Source organism: Trichoderma aggressivum, assembly GCF_033847375.1.
Source record: "Trichoderma aggressivum f. europaeum strain CBS 100526 chromosome Unknown scaffold_002, whole genome shotgun sequence".
NCBI classification, from domain to species: domain Eukaryota; kingdom Fungi; phylum Ascomycota; class Sordariomycetes; order Hypocreales; family Hypocreaceae; genus Trichoderma; species Trichoderma aggressivum.
This window is the reverse complement of record NW_026946368.1, coordinates 1086028-1100148: the sequence shown is the minus strand read 5'-3', so window position 1 is coordinate 1100148 and position 14121 is coordinate 1086028. Positions and strand designations below refer to the sequence as shown.

At 55.0% G+C, this 14121-nt stretch overlaps 6 protein-coding genes across 6 annotated transcripts; 4 read left to right on the top strand and 2 right to left on the bottom strand.

Annotated features, from left to right (window-relative positions):
* Positions 1–676: 676 nt before the first annotated feature.
* On the bottom strand, positions 677–2325 carry Triagg1_701 (uncharacterized protein; the record flags this gene model as incomplete). The annotated part of the gene is made up of 2 exons (XM_062894097.1): positions 677–1852; positions 1918–2325. 2 exons carry the CDS (start codon positions 2323–2325, stop codon positions 677–679), a joined length of 1584 nt encoding a protein of 527 aa, XP_062759925.1.
* A 1076-nt stretch (positions 2326–3401) lies between these two features.
* Positions 3402–4810, top strand: Triagg1_700 (uncharacterized protein; the record flags this gene model as incomplete). The annotated part of the gene is made up of 2 exons (XM_062894086.1): positions 3402–3576; positions 3645–4810. The coding sequence occupies 2 exons, from the start codon at positions 3402–3404 to the stop codon at positions 4808–4810; spliced, it is 1341 nt and encodes a 446-aa protein (XP_062759924.1).
* Positions 4811–5476: 666 nt separating this feature from the next.
* Triagg1_699 (uncharacterized protein) lies at positions 5477–6757 on the top strand (the record flags this gene model as incomplete). The annotated part of the gene is made up of 4 exons (XM_062894075.1): positions 5477–5774; positions 5896–5995; positions 6059–6466; positions 6565–6757. The coding sequence occupies 4 exons, from the start codon at positions 5477–5479 to the stop codon at positions 6755–6757; spliced, it is 999 nt and encodes a 332-aa protein (XP_062759923.1).
* A 530-nt stretch (positions 6758–7287) lies between these two features.
* Positions 7288–8243, bottom strand: Triagg1_698 (uncharacterized protein; the record flags this gene model as incomplete). Its single annotated transcript, XM_062894064.1, has 3 exons — positions 7288–7729; positions 7777–7785; positions 7828–8243. 3 exons carry the CDS (start codon positions 8241–8243, stop codon positions 7288–7290), a joined length of 867 nt encoding a protein of 288 aa, XP_062759922.1.
* Positions 8244–8993: 750 nt separating this feature from the next.
* Positions 8994–10507, top strand: Triagg1_697 (uncharacterized protein; the record flags this gene model as incomplete). Its single annotated transcript, XM_062894053.1, has 3 exons — positions 8994–9045; positions 9307–9459; positions 9501–10507. The coding sequence occupies 3 exons, from the start codon at positions 8994–8996 to the stop codon at positions 10505–10507; spliced, it is 1212 nt and encodes a 403-aa protein (XP_062759921.1).
* An 833-nt stretch (positions 10508–11340) lies between these two features.
* On the top strand, positions 11341–11751 carry Triagg1_696 (uncharacterized protein; the record flags this gene model as incomplete). The annotated part of the gene is made up of 1 exon (XM_062894042.1): positions 11341–11751. The coding sequence occupies one exon, from the start codon at positions 11341–11343 to the stop codon at positions 11749–11751; it is 411 nt and encodes a 136-aa protein (XP_062759920.1).
* Positions 11752–14121: the final 2370 nt, after the last annotated feature.

Here is a 14121-nt window from a genome sequence, read left to right as displayed (position 1 = left end):
ACGATCTCGCACAGGCTTACCTAGCATTCTCTTTTTCTTTTACATGTTATTGACGCATATCTCTCTCTTTCCGAGATTTGGTAGCCGTTTACGTTTCAGCGATCAAGCGATTTCCTATATTTCACTACTTTTGTTGTACATGTCCTCTCCTCCTCTTTCCCCTTTTTCGTGTTTTTGGTGCGTCATTCTGGGCATTGAATATCATATCATCATGGCGACGGACCTCCATTTTTTCTTTCTTTTTGCGCTTTGTTTCTCTTTGTATACCAAAAACTCTAGCGTGGCACATGTGGCATCTTTTTACAGTCTAGGGGGGGGAAGCAGGCGGGACTTACATTTTGTATGTGGAAAAAAATATTATGAATCTAATGGGAGTCTGATGAGGTCTTTTTGTTTAAGGCTCTTCTCTTTTTAAATTCTTTTTTTTTTTTTTTAGATCCAAGCAGTTGCAAGTAAACATGTAAAACGCTGTGATATTTTCTTGTTCTCATCAAGACTTTGATGTACATCTATGTGCTTTCAACGTGTCTAACCATTATGCAGAACTTTAGGAATTCAATTCAGAATATGCAAAAAAAGAAAACGCCTTTCGTCAAGTCATTGATTTGTAGGAAATAGTGGCGTCGCAGACGCTTTCCACCAGTAAAAAGGTAAAGCATCACGTCGGAGAGAGATCTCAAGCTGATTCTCCTACGCCGTAGCTCTTCACTCGACTGAAGAAGAAGGGCTTGTCGTTTTTGAGCTGGAAGTCAGCCCAGTCGTCCGTCAGCTTGTTGTAGCTGCTGAAGCTCCTCCAAACGATCTTGTTGTTGCGGGTGCCCTTGCCGGCGCTTCGAAGCGACAAGTCCATGCGGTACATGTACTTTGCGCCCACGCCCTCCGTCTCGACGTACAAGTCCGATTCCTGCTCCTTTGGGTCCGTGTTGTCCGGATGGTCCAACGCGGAGGACTGCCGCCAGCGGCCTTTGAGGGCTTGGTGCATCATCGCGGAAGGGAGATGGGCGTGGGGAGCCTCGCGGTGCAGCTTCAGCAGCTCAGGGGTGAGATGGTGCACGACGTCGGCGGGGGACGTTGTGGTGAGGAGGCTGATGGCGGTGCCGTCGCGGAAGAAGCGCAGGTAGCGGTAGTAGGTGACGATGAGGTAAGGGTCTCCGCCCCAGACGGCCTGGTTTGTCGCCTGGCCGGTGCGGATGTAATTGACGGTGCTGATGTAGCAGCCGTTGAAGCGGATGCGAGGGCGCGTGCGGAACATGTTCTTCCACGAGGGGTAAACGGCGGTATCGTGGAGGGAAGTCGTGAAAGAGAGGGCGTCGGCCAAGCGGCGCTCCTCGACCTCTCTCATGCTGACGAGGAAACCGTCCTCGTCCGCCTCTTCCTGGGCCTCGAGCTGTTCCCATTCGACAGTCTTTTGCCAGTGGCGAGGCATGGAGGTGAAGCCAAACTCGGTCCCGAGGCAGACGCGCCTCCAGATGCGCTGCTCGGTGGCGACGAGGTAGGCGAATCGCTTGCATACAAGACTGAGGCGGGCAAAGTCTCCCACATCGGCCACGGCGACGTCTTTGAGGATGTGCACGAGCAGCTCGTCCGGCAGGTTGGAAATTGGGCATGGGGGCGGCGGTGTGTCTTCAATGATGGGAGGCGCCCCCTCAATCTTCAACCCCGAGAAGCTGGCGATGAGCTCTTCCAAAGTGAGCGGCTGAGGCTCCTCTTCGGCGGTGGTGGGAGCCGCAGGTTTGTGTGATGCTGCTGGCGGTGCCGTTACTGCTCCCGAGGATGAGGGCGTAACCTTGGCGGGTGCAAAGCCGGCTGGGAAGTGCTTCTCACGATACGACATGTCCACGCGATGATCCAGCTGGATGGGCAAAGTCAGCATTATCTGCACGCAAATACGGGGTGTCCGGTTTGATCAAATCTTACTCGATAGGCTTGTCTATACAGCTTCAGACTCTCCCCCATGTTTCCCTGCGCCTCCTTTTCCATGGCCCTTTCATAATGATCTAGAGCTGAGACCAAGGGCTGCTCATCGTGTTCGTGTTTGCCCGGCGGATCTGACAGCAGATGCCCCGAAGATGAGGGAGGGGGCATGGAATCAAAAGTCGGGCCGTGGAGATAGTACTCATCGTCTTCAATGGCTGGCAAATGCTTCTTTGCGATTGTTGGACTTGAAGGGCCGGTCCGCCGTCTCGGCCGTGAAGTGACAGCCGGGGCGGCGGCGGCAGTTGAAGACGAACCGTCGGCCTCATGGGCTCTGGACTGCAGGTCGGAGATCCATTGCCGGCGGAAGGATTCCAGCTCCGAGTTTGCTTCACGGTCTTGTGAGGCCATGGCTGTGGGCGGCTGTGGCAATTCAATTCAACAAAGAAGGGGTGTCCGATATGGCCGAGCGCGGGGGATTTGCGTGAGAGCTGGTTGATTGCTAATGCTGTATGAACGTGCTATAGGTAGGTACTAGCGGTATTCGAGTTTACAGAGACATTGAGATGGTGCTTTGTCACAGGAGAATCAACGATGACAAGACGGTGAGGCGATGATGAGACGAGATGAAAAGAAGTGAGATGAGATGGAGAAATACGTATGAAGATGCTGTGTTTTATTGCATCTTTGTTCACGATACTGCGTGTAGGTACCTGTAGGGAGCTGCAGAGGTCGATATGAGATCAGATGAGATGAGACTTGCAATAATTCGGTCAAGGCAAAGCGTCCCTGGAGTGACTCGATCGGCCTGGGCAATCTGGCATAGCGTGCTGCTGGATGACTAAGACGCCATTGTCCCCCAAGTATTCGCATGTACCCAAGTACCCTCGAGTACGTACCTCTTGTACCTCTAATCCGTGCAAGCCAAAGGGTCTGCAGGAACTGTTATCTAATCGCCGCTTATCAATCGCCACGGCTTCCCAACAGCTGGCCAACAGCCAATCACAGCGCCGGGTGACATCATCGGCTACTCACGGGTCCAAGATTCATCTCCGGCTGCGGCGTGGAGGCGAGCAAGACGCCGAACAGAAAAAAAAAAAATTCAATGGGGCCGGGGCAATTGAAGCGCTGCACTAGCACCGAACTCACTACTACTGTAAAACACCTAGCCGACAACCTTCCGCCTGGCCAGCATATGTTAGCACAGCTATGACCGCTCGATTCCGGGCGATTCTTGTCTCCTTCATCCTCTCGATACTTCTATATCCTGATATTGCGCTCAGTCTGCATTGATACCGATATCCGTACGAGCATCGCCTCGTCTGCTGAAGCCCGGATTTACCTCTTGCGCACGGCCCGACATCCGTTCGACTCACACTGAGCTGGGCCGAGCATCTCCGAGATTCTGCTCAGCGGCCAGGCCGCTCAATTCGTGACAGGCCGAGGGCTCGGCTCCTCGCTCACGTCCCCCGCCTCCGACGGCCGGCATGGGATCCTTTTCTACGTCTGTTGTCCACAGCTCAAACGGCCAAAACTACGACAGGATAGACGGGAGCCAAGCCGTCATGTCTGGCGGAGATGGAAGCGATGGCATTCCCGACATCACGGCCGGCCAGAAGATGGTGTCGGCCATGTCGGGAAGCTTGTTGACGTCGCTGCTGGGTGAGCAAGCAATCCTTTCCTTCTGCCGCACCGACCGAAAACATGTGCTAATCTCATTGTCTTTGCAGTGACTCCGTTGGACGTCGTCCGCGTGAGGTTGCAGTCGCAATCATCAACGATTCCCGCCCCGACTGTCGATTTCTCAAGGCTTATGCGAACAACCACCAGCCTTACCCCCGTGCAAACGGCTGAACTCGGCGTCACAGCTTGCTGCCGTGAAGTCTTCTTCGCGGGTGGCGCGGTGGACTACTGCCTCGCCGTTCCGAGGATCGAAGGCATCACTGCGCCGAGCAGCGCCGCCGCCGCCGACTGTGCGGTTCAAGAAGTCCAAAAGAAGACCTACCACTCGACGATTGATGGCCTGCGCAAGATTGCTCGCAACGAAGGATTCACAACGCTATGGAGAGGCCTCTCGCCCACCCTCGTCATGACGATTCCCGCCAACATCATCTACTTCACCGGCTACGATTGGCTGCGGTTCAACCCCGTGAGTCCGTTTTCTGGCTTTTCGACGGATTACGCGCCTCTTGTAGCCGGATCCATGGCTCGACTTCTTGCGGCGACGTCTGTTAGCCCCATCGAGCTCATCCGTACTCGTATGCAGGCTGCTTCTGGCGCGTCGACGACAAACCACCTGGTGGAGACTTTCAACGGGATCCGGTCCATGGTCGCCGTTCATGGTTACACTTCGCTGTGGAGGGGGCTGACACTTACTCTGTGGCGAGATGTGCCATTTTCTGGTCTCTACTGGTGGGGATATGAGTCGATCCGATCCAGAATATCGGACATTCGAGAAGAGCGCCGGGGCAGGCCGTTGATCCGGGACACAATGGATGGCCTCAAGCGCACGACGGCGCGGCGGCGATCCCAGAGCCACGAGAATCACACCGAGACTTTTGTCGACAGTTTCACCGCCGGAGCTACCTCTGGCGCTCTTGCGTCGATACTGACCATGCCGTTTGACGTGGGCAAGACACGTACACAGATCTACCACGATGCACCACGCCGCGGCGCTGGAGGTGCACTGGCACCCGAGGAACAGAACATGATGCGATTACTGTTGCACATCTTCAAGACGGAGGGGTTCCCCGGTCTGTGGCGAGGTTGGATCCCGCGCACCTTGAAGGTAGCACCGGCCTGTGCCATCATGATCAGCAGTTACGAAGTTGGCAAGCGAGCATTCCGAAGCGTCAATGAGCGCTCTAGAGACGGAGGCTTTTCTAGCGAGGACTGACGAGGCGGTGGAAGCAAGGTGAAAATAAAAATACTTGGGTTCTGGCTTTGGCTTTGGCTTTGGCTTTGGTTTTGAGGCGGATTTTTCAGATATATGCAGAGTTGGCGTTTTGTTTGCTTTATACGGAGTTTGATAAAAGGGACGAAGCTGTGAGACGGCCCGTTCCCCGTGGCATTTTGCTTTTCCGAGCTGGGTTTGGCGACACTCCTATCCTTTGTTGGGCGACGATTTGAACTACCTAGTTAGACTAAAAACCGCGTGTGTACGATAGGCTTAGCGGAAGACGGCGATGGTAATAATCTATATGAATATGATTTACGTCTCCTGGAGTTGTGGTGGTGAATGTGAAGTGAAGCTCTCTGATATTGTCGGTGGTGAGGAATATTTAGTTAACGAGGCTGCACGCTTAGCGCAACTACCAAGGTACATGTACATGGAAGTAGAAAAAAAAAGAGAGTTTGTAGAGCAGCATGTTGAAACTTTTGGGTTCGATGAGAAATCCTTTAATGACGTGAAGAATTGCAATCTAGATTTGGATTTAGAGTGAAGTACCTACTTGGACAAGTGACAGTCCCATCGATATTGGCGAAACCATTCCGAGTTGTCTCTCATCCACAATCCGAGGCAGACAAAACCCAAATCAACTTCACCCCCGTCTTATACAAAATGTACACCCTCACCAACATCGACCAGCACCACTTCTCCGGCCCAGAAGGCGTCTACGTGCTCGAGGCGCACCGAACGGCCTCGGGGCTCGCCACGGTCGCCTCGGACCAGACGCTGTCGCTCTTCAACCCGGCTCGGCTCGGGACGGGGCCTGTGGCGAGACTGAGGACGGAGCACGGCAACGTGACGACGCTGCGGGTGTTTGACGCGGGGACGTCGGTGGTCTGCACGGCCGGGGAGAACGGATCGGTGGGAGTGTGGGATTTGAGGCAGGGGGCGCGGGTTGCGCAGTTTGCTGGTGAGTTTTTGCGGCTGATGAGAATGAGGATGAGGGACGAGAGAGATGAGTGTAAAAAAGAAGGGGCCCGAGGATGAAGGAAAACATGTTTGTTTCGCTAACCACCACGATTTGAAAGCAGCCGGCCAAGCATCTATCCTGTCCATGGCTTGCAGTGCCGGCACGCAGACCATCGCCGTGGGCACCGAGCTGGAGAACCACGCAGCCACAATTCACCTCTGGTAAGACGAGACAAAAATGCCCGTCTCACAACCTCATTCGCCTCTAACGATTGCTGTTCAAAGGGACGTCCGCTCCAGCCCCTCCCCAAAGGCAACCTACTCCGAAGTCCACAGCGACGACGTCACCTCCCTGGCCTTCCACCCGTCGCAGCCCTCGCTGCTCGTCTCGGGCTCGACCGACGGCCTCGTCAGCGTCCACGACACCGCCATCCTCGACGAGGACGAGCTCACCGTCCAGACGCTCAACCACAACGCCTCCGTCCACGACGCCGCCTTCCTCAACGCCACGGAGCTCTTTGCCCTGTCCCACGACGAGGCCTTTGCGCTGTACGACGTCGCCGACGAGCGCGAGACGGGCGATGCCGCGCAGGACTTTGGCGACTTGAGAAAGGTGCTGGGGTGTCAGTATGTGGCGAACGTGACGACAAAGGTGGATGGCAGCGGTGCGATTCTGGGCGCGGGGGCACAAGAGTATGTTGTTTCTATTCCCCCCCCCCCCCCCCCTTTATCGCTTCATGTTAAACCCTTGACACTTTGATGCTTACAACAACAAACCCTTCCCCCAACAGCAAGGAAAATTTTGAGCTCATCTTCTTGGCCAAGGCGACGGATGGCTCGTGGGTGCTGGATCTCGCCAACAAGGTCGTCTTGCCGGGGGCTCACGGCAGCGAGATTGTGCGATCCTTCTGCTTCTTCGATGATGAGCAGGTCGTGTTTACGACGGGAGAGGATGGAAAGGTCAAGGCGTGGAGGGCGGGTTAAACTTGGGGTATTTAGACGAGATATTACAAAAAGGTTCTTTTTTCTTCTTTGGCATTGGGCGGGGGTGTTTTCATTTGATAGATGTTCCTATTTAATGCGAGTGTTTGGACACTTCAAGTAGCCCATCCCTCCTTTTCTTTTCCGGCATCAACAATATTTTCAGTGTGAGACACACAAGCCGAATTTGTCATGGCCATTGCTCTAACTTGACCGTGATTCGTAACATCTTCAGAGATCTGGTCGCTGTTGTATTGCATATACAGTAGTCGATCACGCCAATTGGCCTACTGAAGACGACGTGTCTTGGACCATTCCCTCGCACTTGCATTTGTTCAATGCCGGCATAATCCTTCGACTTGACCTCGAGGTGACGAATAGACAAGACTACCTATTTGGGTCTGATCCATCGTTGCCGATTTGTTAGGTGTATACGGAGAGCAATGCAGGGCCATGAGAAGCCGCCCATTAGATGCCTCCTCCTCCAGCCCCATGTAGACAGCCATCTGCTTACACAGAATCCCCCCTCAGCCTCAGCCAAACTTGTCATGCTTGTTCTTCACCTTAATCTCCAGCAGCCGCTCATGATAGTCGCCCTCCCGCCTGGCCCTCTTGAGCATCCGCACCTCGTCCTCGTCCAACCTCCGCCCCGCCGCGTCCTCCAGCTCGCGGCGGCTAATCTTTGACTTTTCGCGCTCCTCCTTGGACGTCCTGAGGCGGGGCTTGAAGCGGGCCTGCATGCGGATGCGCAGCGTCGTGTTGAAGGTGATGGCGTCGGCGTCGCCACGGACCTCGGCCGGCGGCGCGTTGGGCTTGGACGAGGTGGACGGCTTGATGGTGAGTAGTGTGTCGCGAAGCGTCTGGAGCTGGAAGGTTCCGGGCGTGTCTGCCGTGGCGATGATGTTGAACGATTCCAGGGGGGAGACGGCTTCTGAGGTGGCCGAGAGCAAGCCAATCTTGTCACAGGCGAGATATCTGTATTGCGTAGGTACCTTGGTCAGCACAATGTTGGGAAAGCATACCGGTAGCTTCTAGACATTCGATTAGGTATGCTGCATTGCATTCGTACACACCTCCCGTGATGCCCCTTGAAGCGAAAGTTGTCCGTGCCGGCAACGCGGTTCGCTACCCAAACCTGCCGGACATCATGGGGCTCCGCGCTCGTCGGATTGTCATCGACAATGTTCTCAATCGGCAGCGCAAACACTTTCCCGCTCGGGTCGCAGGCCAGGGCCGACGGCTTGTCGGTGGGCAGGACAATCATGACGGGCCCGACGACGTCGCCGACGGCATCGGCAGACACCCAGCTGTCGTCGTTGGGCTGGTCCTCGCCATTGTCGCCCTTGACCAGCTTCTGCTGCCTGCTGGTGCTGGACTCGCCGTGCTGGGCACCGGGCTCGGGCTCGGGCTCGTCGTCGGCGCGATCCGCAGCGGCGCGCTTCCGCTTCTTGGTCTTCTTGTCGCCCTTGAAGGTCAGCGGCTTGACCATGGCTGCGGGCCAATGGGGGGGGGATGGAAGCGAAGCGATGCGAAGCGGGTTGCGTCGGGGGCTGTGACAAAGGGAAGGGCGTGCGACCGGACGAGATGCGCCGTGATTGTTGATTAATTAATGCCTGGACGGACTCGGTAGCATTACGCGGGAGAGAGCCTTGAGCCTTGAGCTTGTCAAGATGCAACTTAGTACTGTAGCATGACCTTGTAGACTAACACTGATGTGCACTGTATTGTTGCTTGAAAGAGTCGGGGGCCGGCGAGCTCCATCTGCAGTTACGTAAGCCGCCTACTTGGAGCTCGAGCTTCCTCTGCACTCTGGCGGTTCTTTTGGCGCACTCTTTGACTTAGTTCATGCCTCGGGACCCTCTCATTTGTTCTTCCAGTGTCATTTCGCTTGCCCCTCCCCCGCCCAAAACAAGTTCCAGTTGAGAAAACCGGCACAAAAAAAGTAACGGGAAACGCTGTGCTGATGGTTTTCTCGGAGCGTGGAGGAGCGGGAATGGAGCCGGTGGTGGCGGGCCTTTTGGGGGCGAGGAATCAAAGGACGACCGTTTTTTTCCCTTTTTCTTACATGTAGTAGCTGACGGCCCCTCGTACGACCCGAAGGATCAAGATCGATCCTTTTCTTCCGCATCTCTCCACCCGTGATTCTTTATTTTCTGCCCTCTTGCTCGCTTGCCCAGGCATTCCATTCCTCTGGTCAGCAGCTGGCCATCATCGCTCGTATATCGTTCGTCTCTCAAACATGGCGCCCCTGGCTCAGGCTGTGACGGTGTCTCTCAAGGACCTGCACAATGGTATGTCCATCTACTTGTTACTGCCTACTCTGTATACGTCGTCCGTCCTGGCCATAGCATAGCCATTGAGAGGAGACGGAATGGGATGGAATGGATGTGGATGGAATCAAAGCCCACTTCACCCACTCACACTTGCACAAACCCGCATCGTCATTCACACTTCTTACTCACACTCTTACTCACACTCACACTCACACTCTCACACCAACTCACATGGACGCACGCCGTCGTTGTTCCCCTGGCTTACACAACAAATCACAGGAGACGTCTCCTTTGAGACTCTGCAGCAGGCCTTTGGCCCTGACTCCCTCGGTATCCTAGTGGTCAAGGACGTTCCACAAGAATTCGCCCAGCTGCGCCATGTCGCCCTATCATATGGATCCTACTTGGGAAATTTGCCCAAAGAGGAACTGGGTAAGTGCTTGTCTGCCTTTTCTTCTTCTCTTCTTTTCAAGCCACCGAGGATTGGATGGAGGGGGGGAAGCCCAGGCACCCGTTTTCCGTATTTTCCAATGACACAAGCAGCGGAGCGCCGCTTACCATCGCCTTTACAGAAAAGTTGGAAAACGCCAAAGCAAAGTATCTCACCGGATGGTCCTTGGGCAAGGAGACTCTCAAGAATGGCCAGGCCGACACCTTCAAGGGATCCTACTACGCCAACTGCGCCTTTTACGTGAATCCCAGCCTGGAGTGTGCTGAGCCCACGGCCGAGTTCTCGCCAGAGACGTTCCCAGAGTACCTGTCGCCAAACGTCTGGCCCGCCGAGAATGTGCTGCCCGGTATGAAGCCGGCAGTGACGACTCTCTGCCGCCTCATCATCGACGTTGCCGTGCTGGTGGCGCGCGCTTGTGACCGCTTTGCCGAGCAGGAGATCCGGGGGTACCCCAAGGGCTACCTGGAGCACGTCGTCAGCACGTCCAACACCACCAAGGCGAGGCTGCTGCACTACTTTCCCCAAGGGGCGTCTGAGGCGGCGTCGACTGCGGCAGAGGGCGACGAGGACGACTGGTGCGGCACCCATCTCGACCATGGCTGCTTGACGGGACTCACGTCTGCCATGTTCATCGACGAGAGGGAGGTCAACCCGGAGGTGCCAACAGCAGACTTGACAAGCCTCAACGGCGCCTCCCTGCCTCCTCTGGAGGAGCTCGCTGCCTCACCCGACGCCGCGGCTGGTCTCTACATCAAGTCTCGAACGGGCGAGACGGTGCAGGTCAAGATCCCTCGTGACTGCATCGCGTTCCAGACGGGCGAGGCTCTGGAACGCATCACGGCTGGCAAGTTCAAGGCGGTGCCTCACTTTGTGAGGGGGGTGAGGGCCAGCGTGAGTGATGGGAGGGTAGCGAGAAACACGCTGGCCGTGTTTACGCAGCCCAACCTTGGCGAGGAGGTTGACATTGAACAGCACTTGACGTTTGGCGAGTTTGCCAGAGGCGTCGTGACGAAGAACACTGTGTCTTAGGCTGTCTTGCCTTGGAGCCCTTGGGACTTGGAAACATAGTAAATAGCTGAAAATACGATGTGACTGTGACGGGGGGGGGGGATGCTGCCTTGGCTGAAAGGCAGACGGTCCTCCGGCACAATTCTCGCTGCCAATGACCAACACTCCATGCGCCCACCCATATGAGTGAGCATGTAGGTACCAAGCTGTTGTTTCAGCCTGGATTTTTCTTTTTCGGTCGTGCTGTTGTGCTGCACCCGTCGCTCCGGTTGTTTTCTTGCGGTTGATAGTGTTCCCCAAAGACACCAGACGCAGGGCCAAAATGCGTCAAAGACGGGCAATATCCGGCCAACCCGTGTCCGCCTCACCGGCTACACACAGTCACAGTCACCGTTGTGTTGCCCACAACAGCTGCAACCCCCTGCAGGCACGGCATCGCACTTGCTGCAGGCATGACTGCACGTTCCCGGCGCCGCGGAGAGCCGCAGCCGTACTCCAATAACCTCGTTTACCACTTTGTTCTTGTTGGGCCTCGTGGCAATGCCGGAGACTATGAGCAACCACGTGGTGGGGAGACATGGGAGTCAAAACATTACAGGTCAAGTAGCACTTGTTGCTGGAAGGACAAACGGGCAAAGCATGTCATGTCATTCCAACCCATGGGTGCCTAAGGCTGGATCGAGGCAAAGGCGACGACGGACAGCCAGCCTCGTTCGGCCCCCATGCACATTTTCTGCGGCGACCAAGCAAAAGACGTCATTCCGAGTTCAATAGCCTAGGGGAGTGCCGGGGGCTAGAGTTCGATGCGGGCTAGCCGTGGCCCTGCTTCTCCCTTCAACCTCACCTGAACAGCCATGATGAGCAAGAGCAAGAGAATCGTATCATGGGCCATGCGTCTCTTCCCCACAGGCGACGGGAACGGAACGAGCGGGCGGGGCGCGGGCATGTTCAGCTGGCCGTGGCCCATGGCGCGAGGCAAGGCAAGGCAAGGGGATGAGGCCGCTCGTTCGTTCGCTCGCCTCCATCAGCTCGGTGAGAGACGAGAACTTGTTCCGTTTGCTCTTGGAGGGGGGAGCAATTCCAGCCGCGCGGAACCCCCCAAGGTTGGGCGAATGGGCGATGCGAGGGCCGATGCATATACGGGTATGCGACCCAACGACCAACGACCAACGATGGACGGGAAGATGCAGCCGCGGATCGGGAGGCGGAAGCGTAGAAGTGGATTCGCTCCGTTTGCTCGTCTGCCTGGAATTGCAGGGCGATGATTTCTCACTCTAATCGATCACGTGGGAGAGGAGGATGAGAGAGGTTAGTCAGTCAGTTCAATCAGTCACCTGCTCACCTGATGAGGAATTGCAAACGCCTAAACGCAAAGGAAACAGGGCACTGTGCTCGCTCCATAGAGAGAGAGGGAGCGTGAGAGAGTAAGAGAGTAAGAGAGAGCGTAAGAGAAACCCGTGGATACGATGTTGAAGGAAGGGTTCGTCGCTTGGCATCGTGAAACCCCGCGGCGCATCCCCGGGGGGTCAGCAAATCTGTCACTTGTCGCCCTCACTCTCCGTCATTTCTGTGCCGGACGTGTTTTTACCGGCTGACGGACGGACGGTCCAGCTGGAGCCAAGGGAGGGAGGACCAGAGCAGCCCAGGCCAAAAAAAGAAACGACGGCAGGGAGAGACAGAGTCGCATCATGTATTGATGGCGTGCATGGAGGAAACACACGGCCCAGATTGGGTTATGACTGAGGTGTACATGACTTGCACAGGTTACAGGGACCTCGCCTGTATTCTCCCACTGACCAACAGCGTCTCACAGCAGCCACCAGCCCCTACCAGCCCTACCCTCCCTCCCGCTGGCTCCCTAGGCCCAACGCGGAACAACCCCTGCCGTCGATTTTCGATATATTGCTGCTAGCGTTGATGGTAGCCGCAGTAAGAAGCGAATAATGCTCGAGAGCCCCAAAAGCAGATGCAGATGCATCATTTCATGCGGCCGCCGGCCCCCGCGACCGCCCGCTGTACTCGTATGTAAACGGCTCCGGCATATCCTGGCCTGGCTCGTCTTGCTCTTGCTCTTGTCTTGTCTTGTGTTGGGGATCCATTGATCTCTCACTCTCACTCTCACTTCTGACATGTACTCTTCGCTCCACCTGGGCGGTATAAGCGCTTCGCCGTGCTACTTTGCACTCCTCCTACCTACTACGGAAGCTACATAACCCAGCCAGCCGGAAAACGGAAACAAGAAGAGAATGCGAATGGATAAGATAGTGCCATCATAGAGGGGCAAATACGACCCGGACACAGAGCACAGGTCCCTTGTGATTGGGGCTGAGGCCCGGGGGGTGGTTGGAAGCCTGCAACCCTGCATTTTGGGAAGCGGCTGATGGGGGATGACGCTCGTTTTCTCATGGTGGGGGGTGACACAGGAAAAAAAGAAGAAGAAGAAAAAGGTCAAGTTGCCCGAAGTGAAACAAGGTGAACGCGAGTGGCCGATGGTATTGGTTAGATGCTGCTGCGTGGTTGGCTTTGATACGAGTTGACCGATCTCGTTATATGGCACGATGCTTTTGGGAACCAGTCGGAGAGAAGAGGGAGGGGGCGTGTGGATTGGGGGAGATGGAGCCTCTTGCTCGCATAACGAGGAAAATAAGAGGAAGAGGAAGAAGAAAAGATGCCTCGACACGAAAACGCCCGTCGATACAATCTCGTCGTTTGCCTGCTAACCGAGTCCATCTGCCATTTCCAAGGATGAAAGGATACATGTAACCACCAATCCAACATGCCTTAGTACCTAACAAGGCAAACTACCGCCGTAATATGATGGCATTTGCTCACCTTCAGTCACATTCTCTCAAGTCATTCATGTCATGAAAAAAAGTCAAAAAAGGTCAAAGCGGAATACTATGGCCAAGACGAGGCGTAAAACTGAGACAATTTTGCAGCCAGAAAAAGAATTGTCTCAGGTCCGAATTTCTTTTTATGGCAACACGGCGAGACATTCTAGAACTCCCGGCGTTACACTGTGGGACATGCGATGACAATTGATGACTGCCAATCTCTCTGGGGTTTTTTTTCTGTCTGACTGACTTACAGTACAGCACACGAGCCTCGTCTGCCCGTTTGCGAGGGGTGGCTTTGGGGCTGCATATACGTAGGTAGGTATCCTTGTCATGTTGTGTTTTGTGTATTTCTTGGCTAGTGGTGATTCCATTGCAAATTTTTACGCTTGTTACATGCAAAGCAGAAGAACCGGAAGGGAAAAAAAAGTAAAGGAATGGAAAAGAGAAAAAAAAAAAGAAAGGAAAAATAGACCCCAAAACCAAGACCCTCTCGGTGAAGCTGACCCGCGGCCCATTTCCAAATCCGGCAACATCCACTTTCATCCAGGCATCACCATCGTGAGCGCCGCAAAAAACCAAGAGAAAAATAGTAAAATATGAAATACACCAGACCAGACCAGACCAGACCAAGAAGAAATAACAATACCAAGAACATAAGAGGCCAATCAACGCAAGGCGGCCAATCGACTCATCCAGATCATCGGATTCGATTCCCTTCTTCCCATACGCCCCCTCCCCTACAGCCCTGTTTTGATCCTCCATCGAATCCTGCCAATGAGCAAGCCACGCTGGCCACGG